Source organism: Vigna umbellata, chromosome 1, assembly GCF_029865625.1.
Source record: "Vigna umbellata cultivar VRB3 chromosome 1, Vumbellata_1.0, whole genome shotgun sequence".
Lineage (NCBI taxonomy): Eukaryota > Viridiplantae > Streptophyta > Magnoliopsida > Fabales > Fabaceae > Vigna > Vigna umbellata.
The window spans coordinates 40,281,312-40,299,635 of NC_142165.1; the positions used below are offsets into that span (position 1 = coordinate 40,281,312).

Below are 18,324 nucleotides of genomic sequence, written 5' to 3' on the forward strand. Positions count from 1 at the left end.
ACTTTGATGATAATTCCAAAATCATCATAAAAAGATAAAATTTTGAATGTAAAATAGAGTTCAAAACTGTTGTGAAAAAAGTTTTTATCAACAGTCACATGTGTGAATTTAATTTATTAAAAAATACAAATTTAATTACTACTAGTTAAACAATTTTAATGATGGTTAAACTAATTAACGAAAAATCAATACCTCTTATTCAATTACTAACTGAAATTTAAAAACACTGACATAGATATTGATAACTATAATGGAGTTACAGTTATTTATTTATATAATAACAAAGTAACCACATTATAAAGCTTCTCCAATATTTTCTATAAACATAAAAAAGTACCAACACTCTTGTGCGATTGCTTTCCAATATCAACGGTTGAAAAATAAAACTAAACTGATAAAGGCATTACGGGTCAAACAAGGAAAGTTAGAAGATTTGCACAATAACATCTTATCCAAAACCAAGACTTTTAATTTTTTTTATCTCCTAACAGGATATATCATAATTGAAAGTCAAAACTATTAAAAGAATTATTTTTAATATTTGTATATATACATTTACAAAATTTATTTCCATGTATGTAAAATAATAAATGCTTAACAAGTAAACAATATATACTTCCCTCTTCACTGTTTATGATATTTTAATATATTTTATATGAAGGGATAATACCATATTAAAATTTAATCCGCATCATCTCAACCAACAGTGTCTATTTTTAAAACAAAACTGAAATATAAACATAATTTGTGAAATCATTGTCTTACTCCTGTTTCTAGGGTTTTTCTCAAACTAACACCTTGATTATGACTTTCACTTACTAAAATAATAATTAACTCTGTTTATACTAAGATTTCTTTTATTTTATTGTCATTTTCGGTGATATAAACAAATATTCTTGAATATTCATCTGTTTCTTTATACCCTATTTGGAACTCATGAGTCATCACGTTCCTTTATTCTTTTGTGCTTACTTTGAATGTATACACATGGAAATATAAAAGGTGTTGACTGTATTTGTTTAAATTATCTTTAAATTTCCTGATAAATTTAAAAACTTTTCATATTGATTTTCTAATAAATTTTTATGGTTTATAAAGTACTTAATAAGTTTCAAGTTTTCAGTTGAATATAGTTGTTAACTTTTCATTATGTACTTTTAATATTTTAAAATTTTATAAATTATATATTTATAATTTATGATCTATAAATTTATTAAATTATAAATTTTTAAAATAATAATATTACATATAAAGACAATTCAGCAAATTAACATAATAATACTACTTAACTATTATATCACTAAGTTAACAAAAAAAAAATATCAACAAAAGTTTAAATAAAAATATATATTTATTAAGTACTCAATAAATTATAAAATTTTATTATAAATTCAATTAAAAGTTTATAAAGTTTTTAAAACATAATTAAATCAATTTTAATTTAGATCAAAAGCTAAATATAATTTGAAAATTTTAGTTAAGTTTGAATTAAATACTTTTATTTGATATATGTATTATAATATGTTATTACATGCTAACATATAGAAAATACTTTTTTTTACATTGACAACTGTATCAGTAATGATATGTAATTAAATATGAGAGTGAAAAATAAGAATTTATAAAAACACTGTACACATATACTTCACTTTTATTACATTTGTCAATGAATACATTGTAGTTGGTAGGTAGGTTGTTTGGGTCTTATCCAAAATTTTCTTACATATGTTTAATTTTTCCAGATTAAAAAATATTACATACACATGATTTAATAATTATTTACCACATTCTACTGTTGGTACTCAGAATTGTATATGTATATTTATAATTTATAATTAAAAAATCATTTAACAGTGATTTTTCACATTTGTTAGGTAATTGTTGTCGTGTATCGATTTATTTCCACCCAATGTTTTGGATCAAGACGGAAATAGTTCTGAAATGTCCCTCATATTTTCTTTTTCAAATAAATTTCATAGCAAAAATCCAGCTTTCAGACACTTTGAACAAGTGACCAACAAAGAAAATGTAAAATCACTAATATTAATTCCACAAGCTTATGTTATATGTGAAATAACTTAAGATTTTTATTTTTGGATTTAGGCTATTTATGGTGACAATAAAAATTAACCTAAAATTAAGCATAGGTCATTCCTATGTTTTATGTTACTTCCATATTTTAATTGCACATTTGGCTTTTTAATACTGAAAGGAGAATAAAAGCTAGTTTTGTACACACTTAGTGTCAGATTACTATAAGCACTATCCAACAGGTAACTTATGTGAAAGGATAATTTATTATTACTCACTAGTTATGGAAAAACTAATAGAGATTATGATTTATAAATTGTAGTACACAAATATTTATAAATTTAAAGTATAAAAAATAAATTGTGTACTACAATTTAAAATGATTTAATCTTATTTTACTTATTTTTATGATATATACATTACCTTTAAAAGAAAAAGAAAAGACTATTCTTGAAGAGGTGAAAACATAAAAAGAGAAGAAACTATACTGAGTTACCAGAAATTGACATAGTCATCCAACGTGGCACATGTAGCCACGTGGCATGGACCCAAATGGTGAAATTGGTCCTCTCTGGCTCTGGCGCTCGTAAGTTCTCTTTCTTATGGGCGTAGTAGCGAAACCAATCTCGTCTTCCTTCTTCGCTTCACAAGAACATATCGACAAAAGAGATTTAACACAGAAATTCTCTCTCTTTCTTCAACCATTTTTCTTTCTAGAACCGTCCATGCCACCGGATAACCAAACGCACATCACTCACTGATTTTGTGCAAACAAACAATAAGCTGATAAAGTGTTCAACCACTTAGACACAATTTTAACTTTTTCGAAAAATAAGAAAGGAAGAAAAAATCGAAAAGAAAGTCCAAGAAAGTTGGGCTACAGAAACCGCAGCATGGCAACGCCGTTGGACGGAGGAGGAGTGGCGGTGCTCTCGAGTTCCGTCAACAAGGTAGACTCCGCCTCGGCTCTCAAGGACGACTTGAAGTGCTCGAAAACGGAGTCGCCGATTTTGATTTTCTTGTTTTTTCACAAAGCAATTCGGAATGAGCTTGAGGCGCTTCACAGATTGGCCTTGGCATTCGCCACCGGCAACCGCTCCGACATTAAACCGCTCTCCGAGCGCTACCATTTCCTCAGCTCCATGTACAGGCACCACTCCAATGCTGAAGACGAGGTGTTAATCTTTTGTTCATCTTTATGTTTTCGGAGTTCGCTCCTTGTTAGATTGTGTAACCTAATTTCCCTTGGCGAGAGAAACGGTCTCGTGACTGAAGATTTTATAGTTTCTTGCATTTTCAATGACGAACGAAATGCCACTCTTTTTTTCAATTCCTTTAGTCATCTCCTCTTGGTTAATTTAGGTCAAACTTTCATATTTGGTTACTGGTTTGAGCATAGTCCAACCGGAATGATTTCTAGAATCGTTTCGGAGAATTTGCTTCTCTCCTTTTGATTTTTTTTATGTACAGTATAATTTGATTTACTGGCTAAACATGTTTTTTCATCTTCTCTAGTATTCTGTTTATATCCAGGTGCGGTAGAAAATTTTTAGAATTGAAGAGTTGGGTATGATATCCTCAATGGCTGCTATGTTTTCTAATCTTTTTGGTTATCATCTGTTTTTAAACCACATGTTTGTGTAACGTGCATGGGAGACTAAGTAAAAACCTACTTATTTGTGCTATTGCAAGATTGTTCACTTGTCTGTCCGCAACAAAACTGATTGAATGCTATGTAGCAGAAAAAGAAAAAAATCAGATTGAATACTGATGCTGATACTAATTTAGTTCATCACTAAATTATGCTTTTATAAGCTAGTAAGTTAATAAATTAGTAATGTATATTTAGATGGGAAGTTTTTTTCAAATTTCAAAATATCAGAGCTCCCTACTGGTTTCTTGATAAATTTGACGACTGCCTTTTCTTTTATGATGTTTGAGTTATGCTTGGGATGTGCATCTTTCCCACTCTCTCAAAAGCATTATCTTATTAATTTGGCTTTATCACTCCTTATCTTTTTCTATGCTTCAAACTTTCTGAGGGAAATATATTCTGGAATGTAGGTGATATTTCCAGCTTTAGATATACGTGTGAAGAATGTAGCACAGACATATTCTCTCGAACACAAGGGTGAAAACAACCTTTTTGATCATCTATTTGAGCTTTTAAATTCTTCCATCAATAGTGATGAAACTTTTCCAAGAGAGTTAGCTTCCTGCACAGGAGCTTTGCAGACGTCAGTTAGTCAACATATGGCAAAGGAAGAGGAGCAGGTATAAGTTTATTTAACATCTCTTACCTTGTATTCTGCTTGGATTCGTCCAATGAGATAACTAGAAAGAAATGGTATTTCCTCTCTACGAGATAGGATTACTATTATTATTATTGCAAAAGCAGAAATTTTCAAAGATGAAGAGAAGATAAATACTAAGAGTTTGGAGACTAAAGAATGCTCCATCTGTGAAAAAGAACTGTTAATATTTACTATTGGAAGTGCCAAAGGGGCTAATGAAGTGCAACTGTATGACTAGAAAAGTTATATTTGTGATGTTTACGAAGTCCTTCCGCTGGCTCACTTGATGGGTGAAGTATTCTTGTTGAGCACTTTTAGCACGATCATGTGGCTTTGTCTAGCGATTCAAATAGAGCAGTCAAGTGTATGCCATGGAATGATGAATTAAGTCGATTAGACTTTTATATGTGTGAAATTATCATTTTATCTAAATTATAAATTATTGCAGCAGGCAAAGTGTTTCTATATGAACTTTTGAAACAATTGTTTTTGGCTTTTTCCCCCTTAGTCAAAAAGCCAAAGAAGAAATTTTGCCAATTAAGTTGTTCAGGATTTAATGAACGAAAAGTTAGATGTCATAAAATGTTGTTTAAAATAAACTGAAATTGAAGATTTTTTGTTTAATTTATTGAAAAGAAACTTTATTATGAACAAGAATGGAAGAGTATATAGATTTATCTTATACTCTAAGAACCAGTGCCTCATACATACTTGTTTTGGATGATACTGTCCAGGGTGATGAGTCAAGACAAAGTGAATAATAAATTTCGTTTACATAGAAAGGCCTTGGAACTGGAGTTTTTCCTGGTATGATAGGAGTAGACGGGGTTATGGTGAGCAGGTTCAAAAAGAGTGGAGTTATGTGCTGGAGGTTAAAATTTCGATCATTACCATGTGTTGTGCTGGTTAGATATCTTGGACCCTTCCTACTTAGGGATGAGAACATTGAATAGAATTGTTTGGTAAATCTTGGTGAGTTTTCTTTTAATTTCAGTTTTAGTGGGAAGAGAAAAAGGTGGTGGGAGTATAAAACTTCGATTTAAATAAAAACTGATTAATTTGGAAATCAAGAAATCAAGTTTTGGTTGGGTTTCTTTTAAACCCGTATTGACTTTAAAAAAACCTTCAATTAATAACTAGTTTGTTTCAATGGAGTACCAAGTAAACACTTAATATTTCTGAACTTGTCTATGGTACCTAATTATCTGGTTTTAGGAGGTTGACAAACACCCCCTTATATTGAACTAGAAGAACAAACCAAAATGCAGCCCACAAATTTGTCCTGATGGGGGCACGAGACAGTTAGCTGACCATTATAAAGATGCCTAGAAGACAAGTCAATCTTGTATATGCGGAAATTGATCTTTAGAAACGTGAGCATAATTATGTTTAAGAAATAACCAAAATGTGAAAAGAAAACTGTCCTTTTACTTTTTTAGGAATTTAGTTGTAAATTATGCTAGTTATTTAGACTTTGGACACTAATTTTATCATCCTGGTAAATGAGTACTTTGGGTACAAATTGCTACTAAAATTGAACTAAAGATAGCATTGCAGAAGAGTTTCACACAGTTCCAATTGCATGTAGAAATGATATGGAGGAAATTATTTATTTTTGTGATCAATTAATGGTTTAATGTGTACTTGAAAGCTTTTAGTTTATGTGTTATTTCGTTTTATTTATTAATGGGGTTCATATGTACTGAGAAGCATTTTTTATTAATGGGTTGATATACTAGCTAGATAACATATGATCAAGTTCCACTGCTTGTTCCCTTCAAGGAAGTTTTCACAATACAGAAATCTGTTTTTTAGCTGGTGTCCAAAAGGAGATTCTTAGAGTAACATTTTGTCATGGTCATGTAGTTTAAGTTGCCAAACAATCTTATTTACTTGGGATGTGTCTGACATTTTATTTTTTGGTTTGTGGTGTGATATCAGGTATTTCCTCTGCTTATCGAGAAGTTTTCTCTGGAGGAACAGGCATCCTTAGTTTGGCAGTTCCTGTGCAGTATTCCTGTGAATATGATGGTCGATTTTCTACCGTGGCTTTCAACATCTATATCACCTGATGAATCTCAGGATTTGCGAAATTGCTTAATCAAGATAGTGCCACAGGAGAAGCTTCTTCAAAAGGTATGGTTTTCAAATGCTAATAGAACATTGTTATTTCCTTTTATTTGCCAGTGTTTTTTTATGCATTGATGATGATGATGCCATTCATTATTACTGACGGTCAATAAGGAGCTTCTCCACTAAGAAGAATAAGAGAGGGAGTTAAGGGAAATAGTGGTTTAATCTGATATTTATCAAAATAGCAGAAGCTATCATTTATAGAAATAATGGAATATTTGTTGTAACTCTTTGGTTGGTTACAATACAGAGAGAAGCTATAAAGCAGTTAGGGAGAGGAATGGAGGTGCATGAATTGTTTCTGAGAAAAAGAGAGAAGAGACCAGGTCTCTCAAATCTTTATTTCACAAATAATTGTGTTGTCCATCTCTGTTCTGTTCCACATTGACACTATTGCAGAGATTGTTTGTTTGGAATAAACATTACTCGTTTCTCATATTCTGGTCCAGTTCTATTATTTAAGTTCATTTGACATGTAACTGTATTATATATTATCATATTCTTGCTTATTGAAGGTTGTTTTCACCTGGATGGAAGGGAGAGATAGGGCTAACTCAGTTGAAAGTTGTGTAGATCATTCTCAAGTTTTATGCAGTTCTAGGTCATTACCCAATCAGGTTGAGAAAGTAAACTGTGCCTGTGAATCTACAACATGTGGAAAAAGGAAATATTCTGGATCTATGATAGACGTTTCTGATACAACTGGAGCACATCCTATAGATGAAATATTACTTTGGCATAATGCAATAAAAAAAGAGTTAAGTGAGATAGCAGTGGAGGCCAGAAAGATACAACACTCTGGAGATTTTACAAATCTGTCTGCTTTTAATGAAAGATTTCAATTCATAGCCGATGTTTGCATATTTCACAGGTATCAGATTGATTTAGTTTGATCAATGTTTGTCTTTTGCGAGTACCATACCTTTCTTCTGTAAGCAGTTTGATAATTTATCTTAAGGGAAACTCTATTATCTGAAATATTGACTATTTACTTTTTTCATAAATGTAGTATTGCTGAGGACAAGGTTATTTTTCCGGCGGTCGATGGAGAGTTTTCTTTCTTTCAGGAGCATGCTGAAGAAGAAAGCCAATTTAATGACTTCCGAAGTTTGATTGAAAATATTCAAAGTGAAGGAGCATCATCCAATTCAGATGTTGAATTTTACTCCAAGTTATGCACACATGCTGATCATATAATGGAAACCATACAGAGGCATTTCCACAATGAAGAAGTTCAGGTGATTCACCATTGGTCATGTGATAATCTTTGAGTTACTACTGTGAGATAAGAGTGTGAGATGCAAATGCATTGTTAATTGCAATGAGAGTAATTAATCTATTGCTGGGATTTCAATGCCATATATGTAGAAGTTGATAAATCCAAAGTTCTTTATAAGGAATTTTTTATTAAGCTCTCTGTTAATCTGTTAATCTATTAAAGTGTTCTTCATCCCTCTCATGTGTAGGTTCTTCCTCTGGCAAGAAAGCACTTTAGCTTTAGAAGGCAATGTGAACTTTTGTATCAAAGCTTATGTATGATGCCTTTGAAATTAATTGAGCGTGTCCTGCCATGGTTGGTAGGATCTTTTACTGAAGATGAAGCAAAGATGTTTCAGAGAAATATGCAGTTGGCAGGTAGGTCCTATGTCTCTTCAATTGCGACCTTAAAATAATTATATCTCTGATAATTTTATTTGTTTAATCTATATTTGACAACTTCTTAATCTGTTTCAGCTCCAGCAACAGATTCTGCTCTAGTTACACTCTTCTGTGGATGGGGTTGCAAGGCTCGTAGTGGAGGTCAGTGTTTGTCTTCAGGTGCATCAGGTTGCTGTCCTGCACATAAACTTTCTGACATTGAAGAATACATTGATCCACTATCCTGTGCTTGTTCATCTACATTATCTAATAGACATTGCTCAGTATTAACAGAATCAGGAGAGAACAAAAGAGAAGTCAAACGAAACATGTTGAAGTTGCACAAAAATGAAGATTTGCCAGAAACTTCGGAGACTGAAAGCATTGAGAAACAATGTTGTAGTCCACGGTCTTGTTGTGTGCCAGGTTTGGGAGTAAATAGTAACAATTTAGGGTTGAGCTCTCTCTCTACAGCCAAGTCCTTACGCTCCTTGTCTTTCAGCTCTTTTGCCCCATCTATTAATTCCAGTCTGTTCGTATGGGAAACAGAGAGAGGGTCTTGCAATGTGGGATGGACACAAAGACCAATTGATACAATCTTTAAATTCCATAAAGCCATACGCAAAGACTTGGAGTATCTTGATGTTGAATCAGGAAAGCTGCGAGATGGTGATGAGACAATTATTCGGCAATTTAATGGAAGATTTCGACTCTTGTGGGGTTTATATAGAGCTCATAGTAATGCTGAAGATGATATAGTATTTCCAGCTTTGGAATCCAAAGAGGCGCTTCATAATGTGAGTCATTCATACATGCTAGACCATAAGCAGGAAGAAAAATTGTTTGAAGACATTTCCTGTGTTCTTTCAGAGTTTTCTGTCATTCATGAATCCTTGCAGATGACCCACATGGCTGAGAGTTTAAGTGAAAGTAATTTTGAAACCTCTGATGGCAATAATACTAGTGATGTCATAAAAAAATATAATGAACTTGCTACTAAGCTTCAGGGGATGTGCAAATCCATAAGAGTGACCCTTGATCAGCATCTCTTCAGAGAAGAATGTGAACTGTGGCCATTGTTTGGGAGACATTTTACTGTGGAAGAACAAGACAAGATAGTGGGTCGGATAATTGGAACGACGGGTGCTGAAGTTCTCCAATCAATGTTACCATGGGTAACATCTGCCCTTACTCAGGATGAACAGAACAGAATGATGGATACATGGAAACAAGCAACAAAGAACACTATGTTCAATGAATGGCTTAGTGAATGCTGGAAAGAGAGTCCAGTGTCTATAGCACAGGAAGAAGCATCAGATCATAGCACTTCTCCGAGAGGTATTTAATGTGATTTTTGTTTCTTTCATCTTTTTGTGGAAATTGTGGATTCTGATATTTAATATCATAATGTGTTATTAACTTGTTTTTTCCCTAGGTGCTGAAGGTCGAGAAAGCTTGGGCCACAATGATCCGATGTTCAAGCCAGGTTGGAAAGACATATTTCGAATGAATCAGAATGAACTTGAGTCAGAGATCCGGAAGGTATATCGAGACTCAACACTTGATCCAAGGAGAAAGGCATATCTTGTGCAGAATCTATTGACAAGGTTGGTTCCAATGATCATACCTTTAGTGTTCTTTTACAGGACCAACATTTTCTGTTTATTTGTCCGATAGTGCTTTAGCCTTCATTGACATCAAACTCCAACCGTTGATTGGGTTTTTGCCTTTGACTAGTCGATGGATAGCTGCCCAGCAGCAATCACCTAAAGCACTTTCGGAAGGATCATCTAACAGTGTAGAAATAGTAGGACTCTCACCATCATTTCGAGACCCAGAGAAACTTGTATTTGGGTGTGATCACTATAAGAGAAATTGCAAGCTTCGGGCTGAATGTTGTGGCAAGTTATTTACTTGCAGATTTTGTCATGACAATGTCAGTGATCACACGATGGATAGGTAAATTTCTCATGGGATTTCTTGTGTTTTATAATAGTGTTTAGTTCTAATCATCTGCTTGATCATTACAGAAAAGCAACATTGGAAATGATGTGTATGCGCTGCCTGAATATACAGCCTATCGGGCCTATGTGCATGACACCTTCATGTAATGGATTTTCGATGGCGAAGTACTATTGCAATATATGCAAATTTTTTGATGATGAAAGGTATCTTTTTGTTCGTTGGAATCCTAAATATGGTATTAAAACTGCTATTACCTTCCTTTTCCCGTGTGGTGGTGGGTGGGGTAGGTGTTACCGATTTGTTGGAGACAATTATTCTGTAAACTAATTCAACTTTTAGTCTCGGGAAAAATAGGACATCTATTGACTATAGAACCAAATGCATGTTCAATATTATCTTGGGGCAAAATCAACTTCTTTAAAAGAGTTGGAATAATATCTGATTCTTTTGAAATGTATCAATTCAAACTATTGATGCTTGAGCTGGACAAATCTGTACCGCTCAAAACAATATATAGTTAAAATTTAGTCTGTCTATATGAATGTTTTATCAATAAATGTCTCATAGAGGGGGAGTGCTTGAAGCAAGGTCTATTGTGGGTTTGCTGGAGTTGGGCTACAATGGTCAGGGTTTGGCGTTGGTGAAAGATGATTGGGAAGGCTGCCAAACACTGGCAGAGAGAGGAGCAGTGCTGTTTACGCATGATTCCAGGAAAAAGATGAAAAATTTGTCGAGGGAATCAAACACTGATCATCTAAAACCATATAAAAGATTTCCAGGGATTCTTTGTTATGATCACACTCATGATTCTTTATTTATAAGGAATAGCAAAAGTAATGATCCAATTCCATATTATAAGGAAAGGAAAGAAAAATAACGTTATCCTAAAGTGAAGCTATACGATATTTTCGTATTTACACCATCGTATTTTACTATTTTCAGGAACGTATATCATTGCCCATTTTGCAATTTATGCCGTGTTGGACAAGGGCTTGGGATCGATTATTTTCATTGCATGAAATGCAATTGTTGCTTGGGGATTAAGTCAACATCTCATAAATGTCTCGAGAAAGGTTTAGAAATGAACTGTCCAATTTGTTGCGATGACTTGTTCACTTCAAGTGCTACGGTCAGAGCTCTACCTTGCGGCCACTATATGCATTCTGCTTGCTTCCAGGTCTATTTCACAGCTGTTTTCGGTTTTAGGTTTCAATGCTATCCCCAAACCAGGGGGTGGTAACATATTCTCAAGGGTTGTGGGTTTAATCTAATATTTTGGTATATTACGTTAGGCATACACTTGCAGTCACTACACTTGTCCAATCTGCAGCAAGTCATTGGGAGATATGGCGGTAAGATAATTTTCTTCCATTAATCTTTTCTTTTACACTCAACTAAGCCTTATTCTCCACCTTTATTATTCCCCATAAAAAAAAAAAAAAGAAAAAAATTATAGATGCACAAAAGTAATGAAAGGAAAACCAAACAGGGCCACAGTTTAATAATGTTCTAGTATCTTTCGAACATGTACTTGTGAGTTCTCAAGTTGAGTCTTTCATATATTTCAGTTAAATGTAAAAGTTTGGAAAAATTAAAACTTCAATGGTATATGTTTACTGATCTTTAACTAATTTTTGGTACATTGTTCCTGCTTATAGATTAGGAATTTAAGATAAGTAAAGAGTGTAAGCTTCCTTTTGATAATAAAAAATCGTTGAAAAAATGAGGGATATAATTAGAAAATTTGTGTCTAATCAATTGTAGTTCTTAAAGAGGTACTCGGTATACTTATTTTTTCTTTACCTACCTAGGTTTACTTTGGTATGCTTGATGCCCTATTGGCTGCTGAGGAGCTTCCTGAAGAGTACAGGGAACGCTGTCAGGTGAATACTTTTTTGTGTGTCTTGCATTTTACTCTTCACGCAGTTCCTTTCGGAAGCTAATGTGGATTTTATGGAAAAAGAAAAAGAATTTTGGCATTTTAGTTGACGAGCAAAGAATTTGTAAGATGATTGTCTGTTGAGCCTGTTATGTAATAACAAAATGCAGGACATACTCTGCCATGACTGCGATCGAAAGGGCTCTTCACGCTTCCACTGGTTGTACCACAAATGTGAATTTTGTGGCTCTTACAATACCCGGGTTATCAAGTGTGAGACGTCAAACTCCAGCTGCTCTTAGTGTGCTTCTTTTGATGGGAGGTAGATAGTTTGTAAATACTTCATAGCAAAATAGGAATTCAAATTTTGCCACAACTAGGAGCCCTCTTATTTTTTTCGTCGTATATATAATGCGGACGCATGACGAATTTAGTGACCTCTTTATTAGTATAAACAGAAGCCCCTAATCAGTTCTATAGCAATTGTGTACAGATCAAGTTTCTTCCTAACTTTTTGTTTCTGCAAGGGATATTGTTGCTGTCCATATTCATTTCTTTATCTTCGTTTAAGTGCACCCTGACTTCACCGCGATCACGCTGAGTAATTTATCTCCAAATTCCCAGCTACTGGCTAGAGGTGGCTTCTGACTGATGCGAGTTCATCGTATGCAAGCTCAAATGATATTCTCACCAGAGTAATATTCCTACCTTTTTGTTCTGTTATATTTTCTGCTATATCATCCAGTCCCATTTGTGGAAATCTAACAATTTCGGAAGTGATAATTGAAAAGAGAGAGAGAGATTGAGAGAGAGAAGTAGGAGTAAAGTATATCAAATCAATTTGTAGCTTTTTATAGATTATAGTAAATAACAAATAATAAATAGGGTTGCCGAGAGTTATGTGCTAATATGGAGATTCAATTTTATAATTATTCATTTTTTTTGTTTATTTCTTTAATTAGATATTTACCAAAATAATAATAATCATAAATAATTTAGAACTTTATTTTTAAAAATAAGATCAGCTCAAGTTTTGGTGTTTGATTGTGAGAATCACTGCATGACGTAGGAGGAGTTTGAAAATTTTATTTCGAAAAATATTATATACATTCTGAAAAGTTTATTTCCAAAATATGTTCTGAAAAATATGTTTCAGAACATTTTCAACACTTGATAGAGTGCAGGAAGCTATTGATATTAATCAGTTATAAAATCAGATAAATCAATATATATATATATATATATATATATATATATATATATATATATATATATATATATATATATATATATATATATATCACTAATAAGCAGTCAACTTTTTCCTTGTATTTTTTAAGCTTAAACTTTTACTTTTATGAAAATTTTTAGCTCACAAATTAATTTTACTTATTGTATCCCCTATTTTTTAAAAACCCTAAAAATTTTGGGCGGTTTTGTCCCAACTTTTTGTTCTAGAGAAACAGTTATTTTAATTATTACTTCATTAGTTCTAAGCTAATGATAAAAAAATATTAAATAAATAACTTATTGATAATTTTTTAAAAGCTAATTTAATGTTCTGATTTTAGTTTATATCTTCTGGCTAGTACAATAAGTAATGGATTGCGAAAGAAAACCTTATGATCGATGTCAAGACTCCATCTATCAAGTTTGCGTTTTTGTTTAAAATGTATTTTTACATCACAATATCTGAATTCGTCTATGCGACTAGAAGTGAGAAAAAGAAGTTAGAGTATCTTTTTTTTCCTTCGTAGTTGAATACATATTTTTAAGCTGAAAATATCTGTAAAGGAAAATAAAAACATTTAGTTATATATAGACAACTACGCATGAAGACGCAATGAAATGCATTATATCCTCTTTTGGTTCTTGTAGTTTTGTTGTCTCCCTAGTGACAGCTAGACAAATACAAAATTCTTCTGATTCAAGGCCTCTCAATATTCATCTTAAGCTGCCCAGATCCAAGAATGTTCATACCTTAGTTTTTCTAATTCTTCAACATTTTGAAGAACAGTTTCAAGAAAAAAAGTTATGTTGGAATGGTACAATTGGTCACGTACGAATAATGTTTATTCATTATTTAATTTATAATAGAAATTCGACTTTTACTTGTTTTGTTATTAGTTAGGGTTGATTTGATCAAATTCAGTCAAATTTTGGTAAATGTTGACTTAGTTGAATTTCAGTCAAGAGATTGTCTCAGTCGACCTTCAAATGTGTCATTTCGACCATCATCGGGTTAAACTAGTCCATTTTGATCTTCAGTCTAAGTTGGTCAGTCTTGACTTTCAGTTGACGTCAACTCCTTTCGACCTTTAGCTAGCGTCGGTCCCTTTCGACCTTTAGCTAGCGTCGGTCCCTTTCGACCTTCGACTCAGGCCAATTCAAGTCAACTTCATTTATTTGGTCCGTCTTGACCTTTGAATATGGTTAGATCATGTCAACCTTCAACTTGAGCAGGGTAATTTCGACCTTCAATCTAGGTCAACTCATCTTGACTTTTAGTTTGCGTCAGTTTAGGCCGACCTTTCGTCTTATTGTCTTAGCTCGATCTTGCATCTAAATCAACTTGTCTCGACTTTCAATTCACATTAGTTCATCTCAACTTTTTTTTTGGGTTAGTTCATCTTAATCTTTGACTTTTTTATATTTAAAAATTTGGATTCAAAGAATGAATATTCAATTTAAAAGAGTTATAAAATATAGATAATAGATTAAATAAAATGGATTTTAAATGAAATGAATCTTTAATAAAAATAAATTTTAAATAGAATCTATTGGAACAAATGGATCAAATTGACGAAAAGTGGATTTTTTTGTCTACACCTATGAATAATTTGTTGAACAATGAAGAAAAAAAATTCTAGAAGTTTAGCAACAATAGTTTATTTTATTCAAATAATTTAGTCACATTTATATGGTCTTTATTTTATTGATCAATAATTCTTTTTAAGGTAAATTGTGCTTGAATTATTAAAAAAATTAAAATTATACAGAAGGCCCTTCGAAAGTGGAGTTTGACACTGATGGATAAATTTCAGATGGCGTCATTGGATTAAAAAATCATTTAACAATATAATCTCATGGGACTTGAGTGTTTACATTTTAAAACAATAAAAATCAGTTAAATAAAAGAAATATTGCGACAATAAAAAGAATGTTAGGAAATTATAAAAGAACAACGTTAGGAATAGAAAAGTTGCAGTTTGGCAACTCCAACTCGAACGGAACGCCACCACCATCGTTTTATTTTGTTTTTGTTTCATATTAATTTGGCTTCTCTGCCTCCAATTTCCTGAGACAACAACTACTCGTTAAACAGAGTACGAGGTACAGGAGAAGGTGATCATCGAGCACCAAAACCACGATCATGGCTATGGGCCCGGAAAGATCCAAACCTCTCCACAACTTCCCCATGCCCTGTCTCAAATGGGGCAACCAGAGATTCCTCAGGTGCGTCAAAGTCGCCGACGATCATGACGATATCGCCGCCGTTCGCAGGAAGCTCATACTCGATCTCAGAGTCGCCGCCGACAACCTCAAAGTTTCCATCTTCCAAGAACCCAATTCCAAACCCTGGAATTTGCGAACACGAAGAGCCGCCTGCAAGGCACCGCATCACACCAACCAGCTCAATTCCCTCACCCAAGAGATGAAGAAGAAGAAGACGACGAAGATTGAAGAAAAAACTAAGTTTTCCGTTTCACTCACGAAGGAGGAGGTGGAACACGATTTCTGGGCCCTGCTCGGAACCAGGCCTCCCAGGAGGCCCAAGAAGAGGCCCAGAATCATCCAGAAGAATTTGGATGTAATAATACCATTAACCCCATGGATTATCAACTATATTCATGCTTTCTTTCTCGTAATCTTGTTTAATTTTTGGCTTGGTTTTGTTTCGTTTCTGCAGACACTTTTTCCTGGTTTGTGGCTCTCCGAGGTTACTGCAGAATCTTACGAAGTGCCTGAAGTTCCCGAATGAGACCAATTAGGGGTGATTCCTAACTTCTAACTTTTTCACCTTGTGATATAAATGATGGTAATTGCCAAATCAACCATGTTAGTAGAATACTTGATTCAATACTAGTGAATGTTGTGGAATTCTGCATCTGAATATCCGAGATGTAGCAGTTTGTACATTCTGTATGTTAATATTATCACTGCTTCTGATTAAACATCTGTGGTTCACTTTTATTTTATGAATTTGGTAGAAGCCGAATTACTGGATGCAGCAGTTTTAATCGTTCAATCGCTTTTTTGCTTGGAATCTGAGAGTGTAATCTTGTCCTCTTTGGTACTAAGAAGTTGTTTATGGAAAATTTGTATATAGCGTGAAATTCATTCGGTATATCTGCTGTAGTTGTTGTCATTCAAGAACTAATTGCAGTGATGTAAATCTGATGCAACTGCTATAGAAAACCTCTGTTTGCTGAGAAAGAACAGCAAGAAAGCATACTTTACTTTCTCTTCTATTCTCGAATCTAGGTATTTCTATCTGTTACTTTCTCATTTCAATATTTTAACCATCATAAAAAAAAAAATCTATCAATCTTCTGTAATTTAAAGCTAAGAACATAGCACAGGTCACAGTCAGCACCATTAATGTGCATGTAAAGATAATAGACACAATACCATCCAATTAATTGAAGTGATGTCCTTTCAATGTCTTTCTCTGGAATTTTATATTTTTTTCATTTGGTGAAGAAGGCCACACACAGACACAACCCATTCTCTGGTCCAAAAAAACACACTAAAATAATCCAATTGTAGTGATTTGTGGTCAGAAAATTATTTTTCATGCAAGTCCATCAGGATTCTAAGCTACCGCCAAGATTTTTCATTTCATGTTGTTTTTATTTATTTCAAGTTTATTTGATATATTATACCAAAAAATTCAAAACCCTCCAAACTCTCCTCTTCTTCTCTTTCATTCTTATGATTTTATAGTTTCTATATGATTCCTGATAGGTTTTATTGTTTTGTGCGAATCTTTTAACTTTTCTTTTATACGTTCCAAACTTGTGTTCATGAAAAATATTTGGTCATTCCGTAAAGTCTCTACTTCAAAATTGTTTAATTGCAGTTTGATTGAATTCAATAACTTGATTTTTTTTCTTCTAAACCGGCGTTGTTGTTTTTTTTTCAACATCTTCATATGTGAAGACATGTTCGGAATAGGTAATGCTTTTAGATTTTACTAAGTTGAATGAAGAATAAATATTACACCAAGATAAAATAAAGTCTACAAAATGGCAACATGAGAAGTAAACGTATGTCAAAATTGTTGGGAATTCACTTATAAATCTAAGTTTCACAATAAATAAATATGACAAAATTGAACAACATGGATTGTCATTAATTTTTGAGTTAAAGATAATGTTAATATTTTATGTGAATTATATTAATGTCTAATGTTATATCTTTATAATAAAATGTATCCTTGAAAGACTCGTTGATCATAAGACATAATTTTAAAATACTTAATTATTTTTTCGCATCAACATAAGAAAAGGTTTTATAAGATTAATAATATTAACTGAGTGATCAAGAAAGCTAAATGTAACTTAATTAAAAAAAATGTCTTTTATTTCAAAGGGAGATAAAAGTGATTTTTATGTGCTGGAAAAAGTTATAATTATGGCTTAATCACATTAATATTTGTAATCTATTTATAATAAATGCTGACATGATAGCCCCCATTGTAGAGGTTTAACAAATTTGATTTTTAATAAAAAAGGTATACAAATTAATATGATTCTTTGTCAGTTATTATATATTTTTGGTTTTTTTAACGTCATTTTAAATGATAAAGTTATATGTTCGTTCGATATATATGTCCAAATGAGAATGAAGTTCTTCGTAATGAAATTCAAACGTAATTGTATATAATGTCTATAAGAGATACACGTATAGATGTTACATATATATAAGACCAAACAATGATTACTATAATTAGTGTTTTACCATTGTTGATGTTCGAGATTGTTGCATGAAACATGAATATTGTTTATTATTTTGAATCATATTTACGTTCATTATTTAAAGTGTGATATTTATTTTTAATTTCTTAATTTAGTTATAATTATTATAGAAAACAAAATTCAATTGTCTTCAAATATGATTCAATACAGTTAATCAGTACAACTAGAAGCATATCAAGAGGTCTGACATATTTGTAATTAAAGTCCTGACGGTAAACTATAATCTGTCGATATAAATAGTTTAATTTAATGAGTTTATTAGATCACGAACATAATATTTGATACGAGCTTAATAAAAAATATTAATTTGATTATTTAAAAAACAATTTAGTAGATTAAAAAATACAATGCATGATTAAGTTCTCCATTACATTAAATTAAGAAATAGTTTCTCGTTCCTCAC

General features: G+C 32.5%; 2 protein-coding genes across 6 annotated transcripts; both read left to right on the plus strand.

Annotated features, from left to right (window-relative positions):
* The first annotated feature begins 2,639 nt into the window (after positions 1 to 2,639).
* Positions 2,640 to 12,485, plus strand: LOC124826261 (zinc finger protein BRUTUS-like). Of its 5 annotated transcripts, none has more exons than XM_088103030.1 (15): positions 2,640 to 3,206; positions 4,096 to 4,305; positions 6,267 to 6,461; positions 6,974 to 7,329; positions 7,468 to 7,696; positions 7,925 to 8,093; positions 8,193 to 8,285; positions 8,382 to 9,434; positions 9,532 to 9,703; positions 9,834 to 10,055; positions 10,127 to 10,264; positions 11,004 to 11,238; positions 11,354 to 11,413; positions 11,873 to 11,944; positions 12,111 to 12,485. In XM_088103030.1, the coding sequence occupies exons 1-15, from the start codon at positions 2,925 to 2,927 to the stop codon at positions 12,240 to 12,242; spliced, it is 3,618 nt and encodes a 1,205-aa protein (XP_087959156.1). In that variant the 5' UTR covers positions 2,640 to 2,924; the 3' UTR covers positions 12,243 to 12,485. The 5 variants fall into 5 exon arrangements, with proteins under 5 accessions (XP_087959156.1, XP_087959157.1, XP_087959158.1 ...); XM_088103031.1 differs by having other exon boundaries at positions 8,391 to 9,434; XM_088103032.1 differs by having other exon boundaries at positions 8,193 to 8,258; positions 8,391 to 9,434.
* A 2,601-nt stretch (positions 12,486 to 15,086) lies between these two features.
* LOC124837749 (uncharacterized) lies at positions 15,087 to 16,167 on the plus strand. The gene is made up of 2 exons (XM_047313210.2): positions 15,087 to 15,751; positions 15,851 to 16,167. The coding sequence occupies exons 1-2, from the start codon at positions 15,314 to 15,316 to the stop codon at positions 15,920 to 15,922; spliced, it is 510 nt and encodes a 169-aa protein (XP_047169166.1). The 5' UTR covers positions 15,087 to 15,313; the 3' UTR covers positions 15,923 to 16,167.
* The last annotated feature ends 2,157 nt before the right edge of the window (positions 16,168 to 18,324 follow it).